General features: G+C 41.9%; 2 protein-coding genes across 2 annotated transcripts in view; one reads left to right on the forward strand and one right to left on the reverse strand.

Annotated features, from left to right (window-relative positions):
- LOC145396226 (uncharacterized) overlaps positions 1-24,897 on the reverse strand; it is a 144,826-nt gene that overhangs the window by 91,966 nt on the left and 27,963 nt on the right. The window contains exon 4 of the mRNA XM_080269659.1: positions 19,089-19,170. Within this exon, the coding sequence (XP_080125785.1) occupies positions 19,089-19,170 (82 nt within the window). The remainder of the gene's footprint in view (positions 1-19,088; positions 19,171-24,897) is intronic.
- LOC145396180 (uncharacterized) lies at positions 23,636-24,703 on the forward strand. Its single transcript, XM_080269618.1, has one exon. The coding sequence runs from the start codon at positions 23,636-23,638 to the stop codon at positions 24,701-24,703; it is 1,068 nt and encodes a 355-aa protein (XP_080125744.1).

Below are 24,897 nucleotides of genomic sequence, written 5' to 3' on the forward strand. Positions count from 1 at the left end.
TCACGTACTTTGTTCCCTAGGTTTGACATTGACCTAACGTCTAGACTATATTATGTATGTTGCTGGTTATTATGTATTAAGATATTTTACAGTCCTGACACCTCTGTACCCTCTCTAACTCTCTTAATTAACACTCTACCATACACCTTACCTACAACACTCTACACACTCAACAGACTTATACCTCTAAAGCTAGTACATTCATACTTATCACCCTTGCCTTTATACAATGGGACCACACAAGCTCTTGCCCAGTCAAGTGGCACCATACCTTTCACAAATCACACACTCAACAATCTTACTAACCAGTCAACAATAGTCGCTCCACCATCCTTCAGGCATTCCACAGCACACCCATCCATACCTGCAGCTTTCCCTTTTTTCATCTCCTTTACTGCCTCCTGCACTTCCTCCTTTGTGATCAAAGAATTATTCAACTCTCTCAACACATTTATTCCTTGCACCCTTCCATCCGCCACAATCTCAGCCACCCATTCCTCCTCTGCATTTAACAATCTTTCAAAATACTCTGCCCATCTCTTCCTTACTGCATCCATCTCAATTAACATCCTCATCCTTCCATCCTCTGCTTTTACTCACTCTTCCTTCCCAGACTCTCCCTTTTGCACCCTTTTCACCTCCTTCCAGAACATTTTCTTATTCTGTTGAAAATTCTCAGTCAGCCGCCTACCCCACCTCTCACCTGGTGAACTTTAGCATCACACACAGCCCTTCTCGGCCTATTCCTCTTTTCCTTGTACCTCTCATATGACACCTCATCCTTCCTTTGCAGCCACACATCATATGCACGTCTCTTCTCAGCCACAGCCATACTTACTTCCTCGCACCGCTGCAACTTTAGCATCACGCACAGCCCTTCTCGCCCTATTCCTCTTTTCCTTATACCTCTCTTATGACACCTCATCCTTCCTCTGCAGCCACACTTCATATGCACGTCTCTTCTCAGCCACAGCCATACTTACTTCCTCGCACCACCATTCACTTCCTTTTCTTACACCGACACCTACATGTCTAACACCACACACCTCTTCCGCATACCCCACCACAGCACTCTTAAACATCTGCCATTCCTCCTCCACACTACCATTTTCCTGATGTTTCACTGCGTTCCACTCATTTTTCAATTTCTCCTGATACTCTATCATTTTCTCTCTTTTATCCAACTCACTCACTTTCAAAATCTCCCTGCCACACCTAACCCTCCTAGCTCTCACCCATCGCTTACCTACTCTTAACTTTCCCTCCACCAGGTAGTGGTCAGACATACCTCCACCCTCCCCTCTCAGAACTCTCACATCCAAGAATCTTCCTACTACATTCCTGGACACAACCACATAGTCAATCAATGCTCTATTAACAACCCTTCCACCCTCCTGTCTCACCCATGTATACTTATAAATATCTTTCTTTTCAAACAGAGTGTTTCCAATCACCATCTCTCGCTCGACGCACATCCCTAACATTCGTCCCCATTGTCATTTCTTCCAGGCACACCATGCATACCAACTCTACCTTCAACTGCTACATTTCCCACTCTAGCATTCAGATCTCCCATCATTACCACATTCACATTCGCTCCAAAACTCTGCAGACACTCATCAACATCATTCCAGAAAGACTCCCTCTCTTCTTCATCCCTTTCACTTCCAGGCCCATATGCACTCACAAACACCCACATCTCACATTCAAATTTCACTTTCACACACATCAGTCTCGATGACACCTCCTTCCATTCAATCACACACTGCTGTACTTCCGGACTCACTAATAAGGCCACACCTTCTCTTGCCCTTCCTCTATCAACACCCGACAATCTTACATTCACACTTCCAAACATAGACTCACTCTTCCCTTTCATCTTTGTTTCACTCAAAGCTAACACATCCACCTTTCTTCTCACAGACATTCTCCCAATCTCCTCCCTTTTAGCCCCAATCGTACTACATCCACACACATTCATAGACCCAAACTACATGGTACGGGGATAAATCAATCCCCCATCCCTTTCTGTGGCCTGTCTTTTTAGGAACTAACAAACAGAGAAGAGGGTCCCTAGTCCCCTCACCCCTCCCTTTTTAGTCGCCTTTTACGACACACGGAATACAGTGGCAGTACTCTTCCTAACACAACCTGGCCGCAGAGTAGTAGTGCCAACCCGTAGTGCGGCCAGATTGTCCCCTTCTCCCTGCCATGGGGGGGGGGGGACGTGCAAAAATAGCAGTCCTCACTATGATCCTTCAACTCCCTCCATATGATTGCAGGCCCATAGCTAGAGGGAAAGGGAGATGTCGAGAGAGTCGGACGAACCCCCCACCTTCCTAAAGGCCCACTTTCCCACGATCCCTCTCTCTCTCTCTCTCTCTCTCTCTCTTTTAACATCCGCGCAAAGAGTCAGTCCCCATTGTTCAGAAGTTTTGTGCTGCTTCTCAGTGTCGCTTATGTATACACCCAGACCCCCACAACAAGCATGCAACAGGCCATTGACCAGCCAGTTGCTATGGAAGGCCAGATTCACCAGAAATCTCCCCCCCCCTCTTCTTCGGAATGTCTGGCTACGAGCCTGCATTGGAACACCAAAGCAACAACATTTTCTTATTCCTTTTGTCTATTGCCTTAGTTCTTCAACACAAACAGAACGGACGTTATGAAGAGACCATGATTTGTCCTGATCTCCAAGTTTCACCCCAAAGTATGCATAATAAAATATTTTTGACAAAGTCTATGTTATTTGTCTGTTGTTTCCTTATAAGAAATTCACCACAGATGTAACAGAAACTATTCGAACAGTTAACACAACCTCGTGTAACCATTACCAGATAAACTACAGCTGACACTGAAATATAAAGTACAAAGGAATACAATGGAAAGTAAACAGCAAAAGAGCTGTTGGTCCTTTCGTAGCTGTTTAATGTAGGGAAGGTTATAACTAACAAAAACCAGTATTTCAGATGAAGAAAAGGACAGAAAAGCTGGAAGCTCCCCCCCCCCCAGCCACCAAACCCTCCAACCAAAGTCAGCAGGAAAGTTAGAAGGACCACCATGGAGTATACAAACTGTCATGGAAAATTCACTGGAAAAGTCAAAGGAAATCTTCTTGTACACCATCTGCCTAAAAAGGAAAGTAACATTAAGTCAACAAAATCTGTTGATTTTCTGTGAATTGTATCACCTGGGGTCAAGAAAAAAAAAAAACAGATTGTGTATACAGAAATGTATTATTCAGGAGCAAGCATACATACAAACTTGTTGGTTAGAAGACAGATAGTAATTTAAGCGACCTTTGAAGTTTAGTACTATCTCACAGTCTCCTACATTGAAAGGCAGTTTGTTCCATATATTTATAACACTGTTAAAGAAGAAATGCTTAACTTAACCCCTGGGTGCTGGTTCACATCATATGACGTCCGGTCGACAGATGACCGTTCTCGTCATATGACGTTTTCATTTTTTGTGGGCATATTTGAACTTCCTAGTGTGCCAAATTGACTCAAAGTATTGTCACAGCCTGTTTGGTGTGCAGAGTGATGCTGGTTGGCCGTGGTATGAGGCGAGGGTGGGGGAGGGGTGGGAGGGTGACACAACCGTGAGGAGAGAAGGGTGGTGGAGGGTGGCAGGAGGCCAGCATAGGGAGAATGTGGCCTTGAAAGCTGACAACAGAGAATAAGTACATGTTTTTGATGTGCTTTTTGTCATTTGTGATTGATTTGTAATGGGGGAAAAAAAAAGAGGAAAATCGATATTCCAATAAATAGCCTGGTTCTGCGAGGTGGGTAGGTTGATCCACCCCTGGCTCCTAGGGGTTTTATTGCAACTGGATTCGCTTGCTGATTATTTTATGCCCATTTCCTCTAGTATAATTCGACTGATCAACTGTGAAGTATTTATTGACTGTTATGTTATCGTGTTCTTTGAATATTTGAAGTACTGTACTTCAGTTAAATCTCCTCATAACCCGAGTTTATTTAGGGTAATGAGATTCAGGGCTTCTAAACACTTCTTGGATGGTTTATTTCTCAATCTAGGTATCATTTTGGTCACCTTTTGTTGCACTCTCTCAAGATTCTCTGTTTTATTTATTTATTTTATTTTTTTTGTAATATCGCGACCAGAACTGGACTTGAGAATTATACAAGGTGAGGATGATATTTTACTATTTATATTGCAGTGCTCTACAAATGAATCTGATTAATTTGTTGCTTTCTCAACAGTCTCTGAGTAGCCTACTGTTTGATTGGTTTAAGATCAGTTGTTAGTGTAATTCCCAAGTCTCTTTCATGACTGACATTATCTAGCTTAATATTGTTCATAGTGTAACTCTTTTTTCTATTTCTACTGTTTAGCACTTTACATTTACTAATATTGAAGTCCATACGTCAGGTCTGGGCCCAATTAAACAGTCAATCAATGTTACACTGTATTGCCTGCCTCTGTTAAGATGTGACTGCCCTGTTGCCAACTTTGGTATCATCAGCAAATCTGGGTATTTTACACAATAAACCCACGTCTATATCATTACATATATTAAAAACAGAATAGGACTTAGTACTAAGCCCTGAGGCACACCACTAGTAACATCTTTCCAGTCTGAGTCATTGCCATTTATTACGACTCTCTGCGTCCCGCAAACCAATTATCGATCTACCCGAGCACACTGGCTCTGAAACCATGCACATTTAGTTTCTGAAGTAGTTTTTTATGAACTCATCTACAAATATCAAGCTTATAAAATGCACTTCAGGAGAGTGCTAAAGCTTATTATACTCTTACAATGTACATACAAACAGTACTGAGGCAAAATATAAACTGGTATTCTTCTTTGTTTCCCTTTCCAAGCTTCTTTCTCACCTACTGATATTCATGTTTAGTCTTGTTATAAGGCAAATAAGTGTCAGATTCACATTTAATGAGAGGTACTGGCTATACTACTTGTGAGACTTAGGTCAGAATCTGATGAATTATAAATTTTCTGGGCTCATATTTTAAAAACTAATTCTGTGAACAAACTGTGCATGATACAAAAATTTTCATTTCTTTTTTTTAATCAGCATATGGAAACCGGTAAAAAACAGGCAATAAACCATGACTTTTTTGTTGTTGTTCTTGTTGCAGACCTGAGGAATTATTAACAGTACCGAGCTACTAGTATAACTGAACTATGTTTATGACTGATAACCACCTGTATAACTGAACCAAATATTTACAGCTGTCAACCATTTGTACTTTTTATAGATATGTATGACAATTATCGTGGCTCTGCACAAGAATGTTTCCACACCATTTTTTTTCGTGTCCTTTCTAATGCCTTCACTCCAGTGGTGTATTGTGTTGTTATATTTGGGTTATCACTGGACATTATTATTTGGCACAGTGGAAATTTTTCATGCTGGAAAGATTTGCTAAAACACATCTTGCACAAAGTCAAAATCATCTAGAGATAACATTAGTAGTGTGAAAAATACGTAACCGTGGTGCAAGGGCTAAGGTTATAGTCTTGTGCAGCTAAATAATGACGCTTCCACCCTTGTGTATCCAATTCATAGCAAATAAAATCGTTGGGCAATAGCAGAATCAGAATAGAATAGTTGTACCGACCATGACAGGGTTAATGGTAATAATATTTTCGCTCTTAGTTTCACATGATTCGTTCTTAGCTGAGTAAAGTCGCTTGGCGTTTGGTGGAATACAGTACTCCAGTTATTCCAGCTTAGATATGGGTAATGATAGTAATATTAACTCTCTCAACCTCCTATTGCAAACTCAGCGAGAGCTACAATAAAATACCAGAAAAAGACGCGAGCTTCAGTGTTTACTAATTACTTGCTTCTAAACAGAGGTAAACTTACACTGATATAAACCAGCTTCAAGGTGTGGACTACTCCTTGCTATCACGTCATAAAAGTAAATATGAGTGCTGCTCTGTATCAAATGCAAATAAATACATAAGGAGTTAACTAAAATACTGATTGTACTCGCCAGAAACGAAATATATGCAGGCTATAAAAGGACGACTCTTATGTTCTTGCAGGTGAATATTATCCATAAATAAATGAATACACCTGCATTTTAACAAGTCAACTAAACCATTAATACATCTGCAAAGACATTAATATAAAGAATAATAATTATATACAAAAAAAAAGTCTAGTTAACTCATGCAACAATTATATTTTTATGTTAATTATTCCAGCAATTTCATCTCTTTGGGAACACCAGGAACATGCCACGGAATTTTGTAATGCCCTTTTAAAACATTTTATAATGAGAAAACATCATCCTACGCTCATTCATTGCTGTCATTTGTGGTCCTCATTATAATTATTTGTGTAACTCCCAAGCTCACTGTTATCATACGGATGTCTGAGTATTGCATTTTTTGACTACAAGCGTTTTGAAATGTGTGTTGTGTGTCGGGGGGGGGGGGACAAAACGAGAAACAGACAGACAGACAGGCAGACAGACAGAGAGAACATGTAAAGAGCGAGTTAAATATACAGAAACCCACAGAAAAACTGAATGGCTGTGGTGTCGTGTGGTAGTGTGGGGGGTGTGGTGCCTGCGGTGCGATTTCCTGTGCTGTGGTTTGGTGTGATGTATTCGTTGTGTAGGTTAGAAATGTGTAGTGTGGTGTTGTGAGGTGTAGTGTAGTAAGGTATGGTGCTGTATGGTGAAGTGAGGTGTTGTAATATGTAACAAGTGCGAGAGGGCCCGAAGGGCCCACGAGCACTTGCTCCTGCGAGGGCTCTCGCTCTGTGCTCTCGCTTTCTCGTGCTTCACACTCGTTTCCTCGCGCTTCTCACTCGTTTCCTCGCGCTTCTCACTCGTTTCCTCGTGCTTCGCGCGCGCGTTGCGATCATTTCAGGTAATCCGAGTCACGTTTATGTGCTGTTGTAGTCTAACGTTGTCACTATCGGCCGTCAAGGCGACATCGAAGGGCCCATGATGGTTCGGTTATGTGCTATTCTAGTCTGACATTGTCACTTGGATTTTTTGCAGCTAACCAATTGATCGTGTTATTTGCAGCTTCGGGAATGGAACCCAAGTTGTTCGCTCGCTAGTCCGAGATATTAACCACTCGGCCACGGCAACCGACCAGGCGCCGGGAACGGCTGCCCAAAACACACACACACACACACACACACACACACACACACACACACACACACACACACACACACACACACACACACACACACACACACACACACACACACACACACACACACACACACGGCTTTTGATATAGTATATTAGGTATGATTGTAGCAAGGTGTGATGTGGTGTGGTGTAGCAAGGTGTGCTGTGGTGTGGTGTGGTGTGGCATAGTGAGGTGCAGTGCAATAGGATATGGTACTGTGTGGTGTGGTGTGGTGTGGTATGGTGTGGTATGGTGTAGCGTGGTGTGATAAGGAGAAATGTGCTCTAATAAGGTGTATGAAGTGTACTGTAGTGTAATATGGGCCTGAAGGAGTCCCTCCTGTTGTTCTCAAGAACTGTGCTTCAGTGCTTACACCCTGCCTAGGCAAACTCTTTCACCTTTGTCCATCAACCTGTACATTTCCTTCTTGCTGGAAGTTTGCTCTCATTCAGCCAGTCCCAAAGAAGGGTGACCATTCCCAACCCAATTGCTTTAGCATCCTGTATCTCAAAAGTTTTAGGGTCAATTCTTATTAGAAAAATTTTAAAGCATCTTTCCTATCACAACCTTCTTTCTGATCGTCAGTATGGGTTCCGTCAGGGACGCTCCACAGACGATCTTCTCACCTACCTTTCAGACTCCTTGTCATCCTCCTTCCGGGACTTTGGCGAAAGCTTTGCCATTGCTCTTGACATCTCAAAGGCTTTCGATCGAGTCTGGCATAAATCTTTAATTTCCAAACTGCCCTCTTACGGTTTCTATCCTTCTATTTGTGCCTTCATCTCTAGCTTCCTTTCTTGTCGTTCTATAGCCGCTGTTGTAGACGGCCATCGTTCTTCTCCTAGATCTATTAACAGTGGTGTTCCTCAGGGATCTGTCCTATCACCAACTCTCTTCCTTTTAATTATCAATGACCTTCTAAGCTGCACATCTAACCCTATCCACTCATACGCTAATGATTCCACCCTTCACCTTTCCATTCGATTCCCGCAACGTCCATCTCAGCAGTTACTTCAACAAACAAGGGATGAGGCTGTGGCATACCTAATGTCTGACTTGGTTCGTATCTCTGAGTGGGGTAAAAATAATCTGGTTGTTTTTAATGCATCAAAGACTCAGTTTTTGCACCTATCAACCCGACAAAATCTTCAACAGGTATACCCACTAATGTTTAATAATATTCAGCTTAATCCTGCATCATCCTTGAACATACTTGGGGTTTCATTTACTCGGGACTTATCTTGGAAAGATCATATTACATCTCTTGTAAAATCTGCTTCCAAGAGATTGGGTGTGCTAAGCCAACTCCGTTCCTTTTTTACCCCTGCACAATTGTTGACTCTATACAGGGGTTTTATTTACCCCTGTGTGGAGTACAATTCTCATGTGTGGGGAGGCTCCCCACATACAGCTCTTCTCAATAGGGTGGAGTCAAAGGCTTTTTGCCTCATTAACTCTCCTCCTCTTACTGACTCCCTTAAGCCTCTGTCTCTTCGCTGCACTGTTGCATCTTTATCTCTTTTCTATTGTTACTTCAATGGTCACTACTCCTCTGAACTGTCTGCATGCATTCCTCCACCTCTACGACGGGCACGTAGCACCCGTCTAGCAGCAAACTCTCATCCCTTTTCTCCAACTCTCTAATGCAAGAGTTAACCGTTACTCACAGTCCTTCATTTATGCAACAGGTCAACTCTGGAACTGTCTCCCTCTCTCTGTATTTCCTGCTTCCTATGATCTCCAGTCTTTCATATGAAGTGTGTCCAGGCATCTCGAAATGATCGGATCTTGAATTTGGCTCTCTCTTGTATTTTGTTTTTCTCTTGGAGGGAACATTTTTGCTGACTCGTTGCCTTTGGTTCCTTCTTCCTCATATAAAAAAAAAAATGATGTGTTATCCTGCAGCTGCTGCTGCTCTCTCTCTCTCTCTCTCTCTCTCGTGTGTGTGTGTGTGTGTGTGTGTGTGTGTGTGTGTGTGTGTGTGTGTGTGTGTGTGTGTGTGTGTGTGTGTGTGTATCAAATTAGTTTCACTATAACTACTGTACAATACGTGGAGTCGAGAGCTTTCGTTTCCCAAGATTACTTATTTTGTCCTCAGGTTCCCACGAGAGAGATCTGATACGTGGACAATGGTACATACATGCAGATGATGTGTGAAAGTGTGCTTCTCGCATGCTAGGGTACAGGAGAAGGCTGCTTAGGTTTGTTCTGAAAGGTACAATTACACCGGCATGAACAAATGTGATCGACATGAATTGCGGCAGAGGACGAGGTGCTGTTGTTGGGTGGGGGAGGTGTGGTGTAGTTTGGTATTGTGTTCTGGGTTGTGGTGTTCTGGAGTATGATGTAGTTTGGAGTGGTTCTGTGTTGTGTGGTGTGGTATGGTGTGTAGTGTGGCGTCTTGTGGTGTGCTGTAGTGTGGTGGTATAGAATGTAGTGTTCTGTTATGTGGTGGGTTGGGGTGCAGGGATGCTAGTGAGGGGTAGCTCCTTGACTCGTGTTCTACTCACCCATGAAGACCTAAATATGGATACTACTATTGATACACTTGCATATATAAATAACGAGGAATGAGAAAATGTTTTACGAAGGTCCAGTGATAATATCTTTGAAATCCAGCAAACTTTTCATGATTCTGGGCAAATTTCATGAATGATGAACTAAAAACTGGAACGATATTCTTTAACGTACTTGTACCGTAGTTCACGTATCATCATGCCCACGCCCACCCTTCGCCTAATTCCTCCACCACAAGGACATCTTTCTAATTTCCGTTGTTATTAAATTTTTTGTAGCTTAGATCTCCCTAGCACTGAGAATTAACGAAAGTAGTAGGTAAATCTTCCTGCTCGAAAAATCTCTCCTAAGTTACATGAACCATACAGTAGTTGTCGGGAGCGATGTGCTGATGGATGAAAATTAGGGTTAGCTCAGGGCACGTGCTCAACTGAAGCATGAAATAGGGGGACATCAATTCTGGCAGACTTTATAATGATAAATAAAAGGAGAGTGAGCGAAGACTTTTGAAATTCGGCAAGACGATCTTCGGATCTGTAGCATACTTTGCAAAAAAATGTATAAGAGTTTCATTAATACTAAAAACTAGAGCAAAAGTATTGCTCGAAATTATACAGTAACTGAAGATTTAGTTATACACGTTTCTTACCGTCGGCCTGCGAGACTCTCTTCCTTATTCCTTAGCTAATTTTATTTTATTTTATTGGCCAGGATAACAATAGTCCTGTATTCCGTCTGACGACAGACGATTTAATTCAGCTGAGTGTGAATGCAGGAGACTTTATACTGACCCAGTAAAATCTCTGGCCGTCTGGACATTAGTTTTCTATCCCAGCTAACAGCAAACGTTATTTTTTACCTGAAAGTGTGTCACAGGTCTCTGGAAGAGCTTATTTTTTGCCATGGCCGTACCATGGTGATTCTCTTCAGGTTAGTCCAGACCAGTGTATTTGCTTGAGCAGTGTTTGAAATTGGCGGTAATCCATTTCGTTAGGTACTACCAGAAATGGTGATGGTCTATAAAATTTTCCTTACTGCTAGTTCGATGTACTAAAATGACAGTATAAGATATGGCCAGCAGTAAAGCATAAAATAAAATACAAAAAATGGGTTTATGGTTATTTACATCCCTTGTTTTTCCTTTAATAAAATTTGCACTGCATTCCACGTATAGCTGCCGCTGCTGCCAGCACAGATTCAGGCAGCATGAAAATATTCGGACTACATGAAATTCCACCTGAGCATAGGTTTCTAAACTTGGTATTCCAGTGAACTAGCTCTGTAATTTTACCCTCCCTAACCCTGCTCGTGAAGGAAATTCGAGTCTTCAAAACGATAATCGAGGCAGGTTTCAAATCTCTGATTACCAGAATTCCTCTTCTTAGAATAAAATCGTATGTTGGTAACTTTAAACTTGAATAACATAACTTTATGTGCCCTAAAAGATGATAGAATTTACTGTCAAATTATAACCCCATCCCTCATCTGGAATCACATGTTACTATATTCAGGCTAATTCCAGACAGTTAAATTTCTGTCTATCTATCTATTGCCAGACGCCTTAATCCCGTAAGGGATGGCCACAAACAAATCGCCTCCATGTCGCTCTGTCCAACACCATTTCACTGCCCTACTCCCAGTTCACATCCCCCTCTCCCATACACCTTTCTACTCCATCCCTCCATCTCATCCTCGGCCTCCCCCTCCCTCTCCCTCCCTTCAATTCAATCACATACACTCTCCTTGTTAGTCTCTCGCTTTCCATCCTCTCCACATGGCCAAACCACCTCAGTGTATTTCTCCTAATGCATTCTATCACATCCACATCTGCACCACAACGCTCCTTCATTTCCTCAGTTGTCAGTCTGTCTCTCCACGTCACACTATGGCCTTGCATCACTGGTTCCTCTAATTTTTCTTACCTTCATATTAGAAAAATACGGGTCATGGTAGATGGAATTTATTCTCAGTTTCATTCCATAAATGCTGGCGTACCTCAGGGATCGGTTTTAGCGCCAACCCTTTTTCTCATTCATATAAATGACCTATCTGTCACGCACAACCCAATACACTCTTATGCTGATGACTCAACCCTTCATAGTTGTTTTACATTTAGTACCTCCTTTACACAATTTGATATTACAAATTCCCAAATAAACACAGCAATTTCTCTAAACCAGGACCTTTCTAAAATTAATCAATAGGGACAAAAAAAAATTGGTCTCTTTTAATGCTCAGAAAACTAAATACATTAATTTCTCCAACAGAAAGAATCCCTCAGACTCACACATAATTTTAAATGATGTCAGTATTCCCATATCCACTACAATTGATATCCTAGGTGTTACTCTAAACCCCAACCTAAGCTGGACAGCTTATGTTAAATCCCTTGCTAAAAATGCTTCTAAAAAACTGGGACTTATGTACAGAGTTCGTGAGTTCTTCACTGACGAGCAGATGGCCACAATAGGCTTTACAAAAGTCATGTGCGTTCTCAGATCGAATACTGTTCACCACTGTGAAGTGGATGTGGAGCGGTTGCATTGAGGCAGTTGGACAAAATTCAAAATAAAGCCATTAGATTAATCAATAATCCTGCCATAACGTAGGACCTTCCTCCATTATCAGTACGTAGAGATGTTGCTTCTTTAGCACTATTTTATCGATATTTTTACCGTAAGTGCTCTAACGAATTGGCTTCAATTGTGCCTCCCCTTCACATTTTCTCCCGAAATACTCGGGCAGCTGGGAGCGCCCATGAATTCACATTCTCTCTCCCACAATGCAGAACCTATGCTTATCAAAATTCATTTATCCCCAGAACTACTACTCTCTGGAATTCACTTCCTGGGAGTTGCTTTCCACATACATTTAATCCTCTCGATTTAAAATCCAATTGCTATAAGTGTTTTACGAATGGAGGATGTCTTTAGGCACATGGACTTATTTTTTTTTTCCTTTGATTTTCCTTCCTCCATTCATTATCAAAAAAAAAAAAAAAAATCCAAATGCTCCTCTCAAATAACTCATTTCCATTGTTCCCACTCTTGACTTGTGCCCTTCCAACAAGGTCTAAGCTTCACTTCCATACATTAGGGTTGGTATCACAATACTGTCAAGCATCGACTTTTTTACTTCAATGCTCACTTCCCTGTTCCTAATCACTGCTTTCAAAGAACCGGCAACCCTTCTTCCCTGGTGTACCCATTCAAGCACTTCGCCCTCTAAACTTCCATCCCTACTCATCACACTACCCAAGTCCTTAAACGTACTCACATTTTCCACATCTTCCTCATCCACCCTTACTGTACATTCAGTGGCTTCACTTCTCACTATGATCATAAATTTACTCTTCTCTACATTCATCTTTAGATTCCGTTTCTTATACACTCTCCCAGACTCCTTCATCAAGCCTTGCAGTTCCCTTTCGTCTTCACTTAACAATACAGTAGCATCTGCAAACAACAGTACAGGAAGTTTCTAAACACTGCCCTCTCTCATTAGGGTCACTCGAACTTCCACTGCCCTACCTTGTATTTCTTTTATTACCCAGTCCATATACAAATTAAACAACCATGGGGACATGACACATCCCTGTTGCAATTCAACTTTCAGATAGACAAATTCACTCAGTTCACTATCCATACGCACTGCAACCTTAGCACCCTCATACATACTCTTCACGGCTTTCAACAACTTCCCATTTACTCCATATATTCTTAATACTTTCCACATTACTTGTCTAGCCACCTTGTCACATGCTTTCTCCAAATCCATGAAGGCCGCATAGAACTTCTTTTCCTTCTCTAGAAACTTTTGCACTAAAGACCTAAGAATGAATATCTGATCTGCACAAACTCTTCCCTTCCGAAAACCTCCCAGTTCTTCTGCAACTAATTCCTCTGTTATTTCCCTAACACTGTCAGTAAGTATCATACCATATGCTTTTTCTAGTACATGAAGAAGACCAAAGCCCCTATGATTACCACTATTAACCTGGACAAAAATATTAACAGTAAAATGGTTATGTGAGAAAGGTTCCAACCCTGCACAGTGCCTACCATGGATTTACTTCTGCTGAATTAAACCGTCTACTGATAGCTTGAATGAAATGCTACTTGAGTTAATTCTCTGGGCAAGGGTTAAATTACCCTTATACAATATTTATAGTACCGATATTGTATGTATCATTTTCAAAGAAGAGAATATTAATGCACTCAGCCCAAAGACATATCATCAAATGATTTTCCTCTAGTTTAATCCCTAAGCATCGGGTGACGGTTATATCCGACGTGAAATTGGTGGATCAGGGGCACAGGGGGATGGCCATATCTGCAAGTGCTTTTGTGCCACAGTCTGAAGTGGCTGCCACTTGATCTGGTCACCAAAGGGTGGGGATAGCCTCCTGGCACCCAAGGCAAGCGTACCTCAGTCGTCTCTGTGACTGCCTGGTGTAGGGTGATGTTTTTCTTAAGTCCCTCATCTGATTCTGCCCCTGCCTTGCATGGACCCTTGCCTCATCACCCCTGCCAAGCCTCTTTCCAAAGATACTAGGAGAGGGCTAAGTGATAGTACCATAGGGCATGTCTTCGGTACAGATGGGTCTAGCTTATCTGGTAATGGAGAAGTTGTCTCTTTGAGAGCAAAGCGAAAGTCGGTGCTATGCGCATACACATGAATATAGCCTGTCACACGGCCAAAACTACATGTATTCTTCACGTCCTGACTCATCAACGCAACCAGCTGCAGATCTGGGAATGGTTTTATATACAAGAAGAATTGATGAGTAAAATGGTTTTTAATTTGTTTCCCTAACTGCTATACTTTCCGAGATATTAAGGTTTGAAAACAAGCAACTTTGAGAAAATTGCCCGTACTGAGGAATGACGGCAGTATAGACAGCCTGCTGTGGAGGGGTTAAATATGTTCCTTCAGTACAAGACACCTTTCCCACAATGAATTAGATTTTCTGGACTTACCACAAAGAAAGTAAGTGATTACGTTCTCTGACTAAAACTACGGGTCAACATGTCATGCCAAAATACCCTAAAGAGGAAGTGGTGTTTGGGAGTCTCAGTTCATTAGAATACTTCCATGCAATTGACGATAATAACTAGTCTTACAATACCTGACTTGTTTTTACCTGAGATAACTAAGCCATTTACAGAACATCAATGTTTAGTTGTGGTTGCATAATATTCGATAAGCCTTACATAAAAGGTGAGTGAGTTTCCTTGGTTACTAGTCAAATAAACCCTCCATTCTGACTACACTTGGATATCAACTGGACTGAAATCACCGAGGAATCTTTACCAAGTGAACTAATAGAAATCTCTATCAGGTTAGAAGAAACATAACAGATTTTACGGTTGATTCTATACATATAAGTCATTCTACCAGGAGCAAAGAAGCCAGTTGGGGTGAAGATACCGTGAGGAACCCCATAAGGCACCTGCTAATTAATGATATGGCGATGACGATGACGATTAGTGACAATGATGACGATAAAAGTGTTGTTCGTGATAATATTAGCGATAATGCTGTCTTGAAGATAAAAATTAGGCTGATGTCGATGGTCATGTCTAAAGAGTCGAAATTACTTCGACCAAATGAGGTTACTGACCCAAGAAGCAAGAAGCAAGCATGTTTGGGACGGGGAGTTGAGGGGAAAAATTAAGCGGTGAGAATACAAGTGGCAATGGAAATAGAAATACCAGTGGTAATTAAAAGAGGTGAATGAGGAAGAAGATGTGTGACTGGGTGAAAACATGTGCTTCAGGATATTTGACGGAGAGAGAGAGAGAGAGAGAGAGAGAGTACATATCTGTGTGTTTCTCTGCGTCCGTTTCTGTGTCTTTGTATGCGTCCATCTGTGTCTGTGTAAGCGTCAGGATGTTGTTACTCTGACTGCCGATTCCAACTACGACCAGCGGCGCAGAAATACCAGACTGACTCCACCAGGGCAGACCACAAGATAATCACACCTGAAATATCGTCTTGATATCTCTCTTTTGACAGTGATAACCACATAGCTTGGGCCGTATTCTCGTCAAACTGCGAAATTAAATCGGTATAATGTGGAGTAATGATGCATGTTTAACACGCTGGATGCTTATGTGGAACTGACGTATTTCGTCCTTGATCCTAGCATTTATTTCCACACCACAGTTTTTTTTTTCTTCACTGGTGATATGTACCTGTTAGTGTTCTTAATGCTTGTGTGTTGGCGTACACTTGATGCTTGTGTTTCTCAACTCTCGGACTCCTATGACTCACTCATCTATAAGTATTATCGTCAGGCGTTGTGTGGAATAGAATACTAGAGTTATCATCATGACAGCGTCAGTGATGACAGTATAAACACTCGCAGGTTCCTATAACTCTCAGCTGAATATAATCAGTTGGTATCAGCCAGAATCGATTACAAATGTGGCCTCTCCTATGACAGGGTTAATGTGTCTAGGAAATTAGTCTTATCCATTATACTGAACGTAATTCCTTATTTCTTGTGTTATGAGGGGTGACAATATGTTGTGTTAAGCTGTTTGATGCTAATAGTGGTGCTGTGAGGGTTGTAACTGTGTGCCTGGTGAGAGTTGTAACTGCTGACTTACTGGGCGAGACTTTCAGCTCGTTACATGTAATGCATAACAGTCTTTTATTTTCATTTGTAGGATGTCTTCCTGAGTATATATATATATATATATATATATATATATATATATATATATATATATATATATATATATATATAGACCCGGTGTGTGTGTGTGTGTGTGTGTGTGTGTGTGTGTGTGTGTGTGTGTGTGTGTGTGTGTGTGTGTGTGTGTGTGTGTGTGCTTAACTAGCTAACCACAACCGATACTTTCTTACTTGATACTTTCTTCAACCAGACGATTTTATTAATAAAAACATGAGTTCTCGCAGTGGATTAAAAAAGTTTTAATTGAACGCTTGGTTATGATGACGTCAGTTTTTTTCTTCTTTTTACTTAATTATTGATACCTCCAAAAGATTTATTACCTCTGCCGGACGGAGTCCGACGAGATAATGTTTTTGGTTGAGTCCGTTTGTTTGTTTGTCAGCAACATTACTGAAAAACGGCTGAATGAAATTACATGAAACTTTCAGGATACGTGGGCACTGGTCCCCAAAGTAAGTGGTAAAATTTTGGAGATAATCGAGGGACTCTGAAGGTTCAATATCAAGGTCACGGATTTCAGGAGGGCTGTAAGTTGAAAATGATTGAAGATAGAGACAATTACTATGGGAACATACAGGAACTCGTAATATGATCATTTGGCACCAAAGCTTCTGACCCTGAACGACCATGAAAGGTCAAACTCAAGGTCACGGATATTCAGGGGGCTATAACTCGAGACTGGTTGAAGACAGATATTTACTACTATCAACGTAAAGGAAATCCCATATGGGTTTTTAATTGGTACCACGACCTTTGACCATAAGTGACCTTGAAAGGTCAAACTGAAGGTCAAGAATATTCAGGGGGCTGTAACTCGAAGCTCTTTGAAGTTATATTTACTGTTATCAAGATGTAGGAAGTTTCATATGGGCTTTCGTTTCGCAGCATGACCTTTGACCTTAAGTGACCTTTAAAGATCAAACGCAAGGTCATGGCTTTTCAGAGGGCGTAAATTTAAAACATTTCTGCGATTACCTTAGACTTTAACCCATTAATTCGCAGGGTTCCTGTGTGAGGGATTTTGCTGGGGTTACTAAATGTAAGCTACTGTCCTCCGCCTATTGGCTCATGGTCGCAAAGATCATAGGTCTCAATCCCGGGGTTCCCTCCTTTATTAACTTTTGAAAGTGCCCAGTTCCGTCCTATGTTGAGGACGCTGGGCGTAAATGGGTTAATTGTGCACTGACACTACATGGCAGCAGTGAGTCAGCTTTTAACTGCAATAAAATAACTGCTGTCGGGAGAGGTTTGTTGTGCCTGGCACCACTTGTTCAGCTTGGGAAGAACCTCTGGAAGGCCAAATGTCTGATGATAAGATCTCTCCAGTTCGAAAATTCTTTTCCTACGCAGAGTAAATTGTTTGGCAGTAGTAAGAATAATATATAATTTACATTATCGTTTTAAAGAAATTATGATTCTCTCTGCGCTCATTCCCTGACACCGTACCTTGTGGAGAGGGGCTACCGGCACTCTGATGAATAATACTCACCTCATTTCAAGTTGCCTATCGTTTATGCTGAGCTATAACGACACACACTACAAAGCCAGCCAGAGGACAAGGCGTGTGTGCTGGGCAATCCCCAGGACCTGTCTTTCCCCTTTCTATGTTTAAATCAGCCCACACCCCACTGACCGGGCCAATGTATGGCTCGGCCTGCACTATAGGTACAGGAAATCTTTGAACGAACGAACGAGCTATAACACAAGACTATCAACAGACCTTGGCACTATTCTCGAGAAACTACCATGGACAGGATATAGAGCCTGTCGTATTCTGCCACTCAGTTTCCTGAAACAAGCCATAAAATGAAGCAAGCTTCCAAGTTAAAGTGAAAGGACAACAATTTACATGCAATTGGAAAATGTACTCTTAGATGCAAAAAATCATCTATTGGTAGCAAGAATATAATATAATACTAATGACGTCATTTTAGTACTGGAGTTCAGGTCCTTATGAACTTATTCTCTACTTAGCTACAGCAAGAGTAATACAAGGAATAATGCATTGAGCGTATTATGTAATTCTACTCAGGCTACTACAGGATGATGGATGATGTTGCTTAGATGAGAGAAACTCGCGATCTGAGATTTATAAACTCGATTACTCTTGGAAGTGATATTTTCTTCTCTCTCTCTCTCTTTCTCTCTCTCTCTAGTGTGTCCAACTCTGGGCAAAGGCTTCAGGGCCTATCCCAAGGCCCAGTTGTCCTCTTACACACCTCCACATGTCTCCACTTCGGCGCTAACACCCAACTTCCATATTGAATACATGCTAGGGCTGTCACATACAGGACTGGTGTACTGGCATTAGCGGGGGTATTTTTACGACTTGTCAGCGAGTCTTCTGGTAAATCAGTCAAGTATGCTTTTATGAAATTCAAATCCTTAAACTGTTCCCGGACCCAGCCGGGATTCGATCCTGGGTCCATCAGGATTGCAAGCCGCCTTTATACTGATTCAGCCTAAATATAGTATCCAAGTTTTCTGTAGCAGAGGAAGGGTTAAGGTCCTGAATGAACACCATCCTAGACAGAATAACACTTACGGACATAAGTACTGATTCACGTCACTACGATAACTAATGAAACGGTGAGCAGTGTCTTTCGAAACGAAGTGATGTGATCTTCGAAACTTAACAGACATTTCAGAATATTATGGAGGTGCTTCATATTTCGACGAAAATGTGGAACGACAGTACTGAATGAAATTTACCTTGTGCAGAGGGGCTGCCGGAACTCCGTTGAACTCGTGCAAGTGAAGGAGGTCGTTCCTATGGCGGTACCGTCGGGAGAACCTGTTTGGTAGTGAGAGGGGAGAGATGAGTGGTTGGAAGACACAGACCATTACAGCAACAGAACAAATCATGAATCGAATGAAGAGCAAAGACGACAAATAAGACAAGGACTGGGTCTTGGACAGAGAGGAACAAGGAAGAGAACAAAGATGCAGTGTCAGGGACAGAGACACACCGAGACAGTAAAAGTAAGTGAAGCAACACAACACAAAGCACACGAAGTGACGGGAGGAAAGGTACTGTACGTGAAAGGAGTGTTGGCATAGATAGGGAAGGCATAAAGGTAGGTAAAGAAATGCAAAACAGTGCAACAGAACGCAACCTAAAAGGACCACAAGAAATACGTTACACACACACACACACACACACACACACACACACACACACACATTATATATATATATATATACATATATATATATATATATATATATATATATATATATATATATATATATATATATATATATATATATATATATATATAATGTATGTATTTATCACTCTAGAACTGCTGCGTAAGCGAAAAAGGTGCAGTAGATCTGGGAAATGTGAGGCTAAGGTACTGCAAAACAATGGACACATACAAAACAAGAAGAGTCCTCAAAAAGTGCAACATCTATCCCAGTGGTCTAAGAGACGTGTCTTATTTTGAGCCTGTGCTGCTGACCTTGATTATAACTCACAAATTATTCACAAAATCAATTTTTTTGCCTAATCCTTAACATTTCCATCAACTTTGGGTTCAGATACGATAAAGTGGATGAGCTGACTTTGCCTATTGACTTTAAAATTTGACCCTTCCCTGTGACCTTGACTTCTGACTGAGTATTGTCTGAACTGAATGTCTTAATCCTTCTTTTAACCTGAGCCATTCCACAAAGTTTGGTTAACATAAGGTGAAAACTATTTCGGTTGGCCTTGCCATGTGACCTTGAACACCCATTGGTCTTAAAAACAAGAGGACAGTCTCTTGTGCGATACCCAACTCACCCACCACATTCGAGCCTAATTAGATCAATACCGATTGAGCTACTTTGTTCATACACAGACACATAATCCAAACTCTGAGCTTGCTCTGTGACATTGACCTTTGACTGATTGTTTCCAAAACTGAATCCCTTCTTTATTACCTGACCCTTACTCTTCCACCAAGTTCAAATCAGATATAAGACTGTATGACGTGAGCTTGATCTGTGACCTTCGCTTGAAGCTTTCCCTGTGACCTTGACTCTTTAGTGATAATTCTCAAAATCGAATTCGTGTATTCTTTCCTTACATTAAATCCTTCCACAAGGTTTTATCTCAACAGGATAAAAACTTTTTAAGATGACCTTCCCTGTGAAATTGCTTTTAGACCATAGATATAGAAAACAGCAGATGAACTGTGTGGCTGACCCTCAACTTTTCCATCACGTTTGGTTTAAATAGAATTAAAACTGCTTCAGATATTTTGCTAACAGTTACACACAAATCAAACTTTGATCTTGCCCTGTGACCTTGATCTTTGACTGATTGTTCCCGAAGCTGAGTCACTCCAGTGTTGCATTATCCTTAACCCTTCATCCAAGTTAGGTCATAGCTGGGTGCAGGTGGAGATGCACCACAGGCCCTGCCTGCACAGTCCTCAGCCTAGACATGGGGACAGGGACGCAAAGCCCAGTACCCGCGACCAGTGGCCTTAGGGCACCTCATCAGGGCAGCCAGAAGGATACCCATCCAAGTGCGTTTTGGCACTGTGACTATTCTGCCATTATTCGCCCAGTGACAGGCCAACCTCCTGGGGTCTAATTCCAGATTCGGGCCCTTCAGTTTTGGGTGGAAGCAACAGCCTGGGAACTACAATGCCTTGCACTCTCTGGCACAGGTCAAAGCCCAGCCCCATCCTCGACCGGAGTCGTGCTGACGAAGCCCGCCACACGCCTTCCCTCATGTCGGCTTCTAGGTAATGTAGGCAAAGTTTTCTGGCTGCATGCCTTTGCTTGCACCAACTCCTGTGTTGTACTAGGATACAATGTGAGGTGTGTAAAGAGCATAGTATGGTGTATAGTAGACAATGACAGAAATGTATTTAGGACAGTATGCTGACCTACTCTACGTGTTAGTGGCACACTGGAAAAGTTCAGCAAAGGGAGATGGCCAGGACATAGTCCTTAAAGGTAGTGAAAAAAAAATGATCCCCCAAGTTAGACCTTATTAGATCACATAGCCCTGCAAGGTGACAGGAGGGCGTTACCCCTCCGGGCATGACAGCTACGGGGAGTGGCTCGAACTCACAACCCCCAGGTCCCGAGTCCGACGCTCTACCTTTGTGCCACCCTGCTCACTAAACCTTAAAGGCAGTGAAACGAAAGCTCCAGCTCTCCCTATCAACTGGCTTTCCCATCCTCCTCGAGAATACCACCCTTATCGGATGGTGCTACAACCTGCTACGAAAAAGGTGATTTTGGTAGTCCAGTGTTTGACCTAACCCTGTGACCTTGACCTCTGACATATTGTTCTAATAAACAGTAGGTTTCTATATGGACTGTCCCTCCACCATTCCACCAAGTTGGGTTAAAATAAGATAAAATCTGTTTGGGTTAGTTTGTTCACACACACACACACACACACACACACACACACACACACACACACACACACACACACACACACACACACGTCGCCTAAAAACACATCACTCGCTCTTCTTCCGCGAGTGCGGGTGTAATTAAATTAAGAAGTGAAACATTCGAAATCCAAGCAAAGTTTCGGCCAACTTTGGTTCCAATTTTCAGTATTTTCGAAGAAGAACGAAAACAACGAATAAAAAAAAAAACTAAATATGTGAAATCAGAGACGAAGTATAACCAAATATGCTTCGAGTTTTGAAGCACCTCAAATTAATGAAAGCGAAAAACTGGAAATGAGAGATGTTGACCAAACTGTTTGAGAAAGGAAAGAGACAACATTTATCGTCCTTTCATGCTTAACAATACCACGGCAGAAGAAACTCACACACCTTACACTCGCCAAGTCTATTTTCCCACATTTTCCCTGAGCTTATATAATGATACTAGTGATAACGGAGTTCAAAATTGATGGGTAGAGTGAGGCTTGTAATTCAGTATCTATGTACTTCAGAGAGAGAGAGAGAGAGAGAGAGAGGAGATTGACTGATGAATTAAGAAGTTATACTGACTGATCAGAGAATAAACACAGTCTTGATTAACGTGGACATAACCAATTGCTGTGTATTTCCTAACCTCGTACTCGTCTTTCTATCCTAGGAAACTTCCTCTTCCTCCACATCTCGCCTCATCCCTGACTTATTATTTCTTCATATATACAGAATAAATAATAGGACATAAATACTCATCGCTTCGTACCAAAGGCGACCATCAGAGCCATTACCAACGTCCATCCATTTCGAGAAGACTGCACAAATTGCCTTTGAATGACGGAGTTCGCAGGCAGGGGGAGAGTTAGGAGGAAGAATATTTAGAGACTGTCAATGGTACTCGGCGTTGCTCGGGTTAACCAAGTTACGGACCATTTGTATACTACTGCACGAGGGACAGCATACCTTAAAACACTGTACAGTATATCGTGTCTGATAAACTGATTTTTACGTCTTTGTTTCTGCTTCCAATGTAGTATTCTAAAATCTCGTTAGTTTATTTTTGGGCGGGCAATCCACCAACCCTGAATTGTCCATCTCTATACCCTCACTCCACTATGTCAACACCCAGTGCTTACACTCATTAATTACGACACCCACTAACAGTCATTATTTCTGGAATACTGTGGATACTTTCTTAGCGAGTGGGTGAAGGGAATAAAGCCCATCCTCTCGCATAACCTTCCAAGGTCTGTATCTATAAACGTTCGAAATTTTATTCCCTTATCTTGAATTTTTTATTATTTTTAGGGACTCCAGGTTGGGGGCCACCCTTCTTCTTTTAACTCGCAAGTGACGTTCCGGTCCTTCATATTACCTGACTGAACCTCTAAGTATATACCAAAAAAAAAGAACTTTATTTTAAACACTTTTTTCTTTTTTCTTGCCAGATCGTGAGTGAGGATTGGTTGCTGTGTCCCCTTCTTCTAGCCCCCAAGCTTGCGGGGTATTATTTTACAAGTGGACAATATGCAGTTTTGGAAATTTAGCACCATTAACGTATAGTATAGTCCCTAAGGATCACAATGAACCACCATTATCCCATTCGGAAATTGATATTTTCAGAGAAAATGAATTTAATTTAAAAATCCAAAAAAACCTGCCTTGGATCTTCACTCGGCCACTCCGGGTAAAAAATGCGTGCGTTCGTATGTTTTTTTCTCTTCCCTTCGACTGCGCATGCGTCTCGTAGGTCTGTATCACCCACTCATAGGCCTACTTTAGGTCACGTGATGGAATTCGGCCAATGAATTTGAAATGCGCTCTTTGACTCAATCTGGATGGAAAATTCAAATCCTTCTTGCTATGGCCTCTGAAGAAGAAAGACGTGCTGTGTGTCCCGGGTGTGATGTTGATTATTTACGGGTGATTAAGCGTTTCCACTCAGAACCTGAAGAGGCTGTTGAGTTTTTTAGAAGACACGGTGTATTACCTTCTGAAGTTTATTGCCCAGATTGTCAGGAACCGTGTAAACTTAGAAAAGACAAACATCAGTGGTACTGTGGCCGGTACAAAAAGTACGGTAACACCAAGAAACGGGTCCAGTGTAGTTTTTGTGTGTCTGACTACAAAGGAAGTTTTTTGGACAACACACACCTTCCTGCCTGGCAAATTCTATTGTTCATAAACCACTGGATTCAAAAGTTCTGGAACCACGACGTTATTATCACGTGTTTGAAGTGGTCGACAAAGACAAGTGTGGACTGGCGAAGCTTTTGCTCAGAAGTGACCCTTTCCTGGCTACAGAACCAGCCACCCATTGGGGGACCTGGCGTTGTCGTCGAGATTGATGAGACATTTTTTGTGAGGGCAAAATATGATCGAGGGAGAGACCTAAGGGACGTGTGGCTTTTTGGAGGGATTGAAAGGGTCGGAAAAAGGTTTTTCTTGGTGTTTTTAGTGAAAGGGAATCAAGTACTTGACAGGAGTGCTGCAACCCTTGTACCCATTATCAAAAAATTCATTCGGCTAGGTAGCATCGTTAACAGTGACGGTTGGGCTGCCTATCGACGGTTGGCGGACGAGGGGTACACGCATCGTGTGATTAACCACAAGGAGGCGTTTGTGGACCCAGACGACCCTACCATCAATACGCAGACCATTGAAAGACTGTGGCGTGACGTAAAGGAGTGGTCTAAGCGTCCTGGACTACGGACTGAATATTTTGAACAGTACTTCTCTAGGTATCTGTTTCTTCACGCGAACCGTGAGCAAACGTTACACCACTTCCTTATTGATGCAGCCGCACTGTACACGCCACAGTCAGATCAGCCACGTGAACGACCTGGTGCTGTTCCCGCTATTCCAACTGGCCTACCCCCGAAAGACGACGACGACCCAGACGACCCTCCTCCTAGACCATTGTATCTCTAGGGTAAGCGTTCCCCTAGGATAGGTTAGGTATGTTGGGTTTAGTTTGGTTAGGTTTTGTGTGTTTGGTGAGGTTACGTTACATACTCCCCTAAGATAGGTTAGGTATGTTGGGTTTGGTTTGGTTAGTTTTATTGTGTTCGGTGAGGTTACGATAGGTCTGTTTCGTTAGGTTTGGTCTGTTCGGTTACGTTTAT

This window comes from Coenobita brevimanus, chromosome 35 (assembly GCF_032717465.1).
Source record: "Coenobita brevimanus isolate Jiangsu-jjx chromosome 35, ASM3271746v2, whole genome shotgun sequence".
In the NCBI taxonomy this organism is placed as follows: Eukaryota; Metazoa; Arthropoda; class Malacostraca; order Decapoda; family Coenobitidae; genus Coenobita; species Coenobita brevimanus.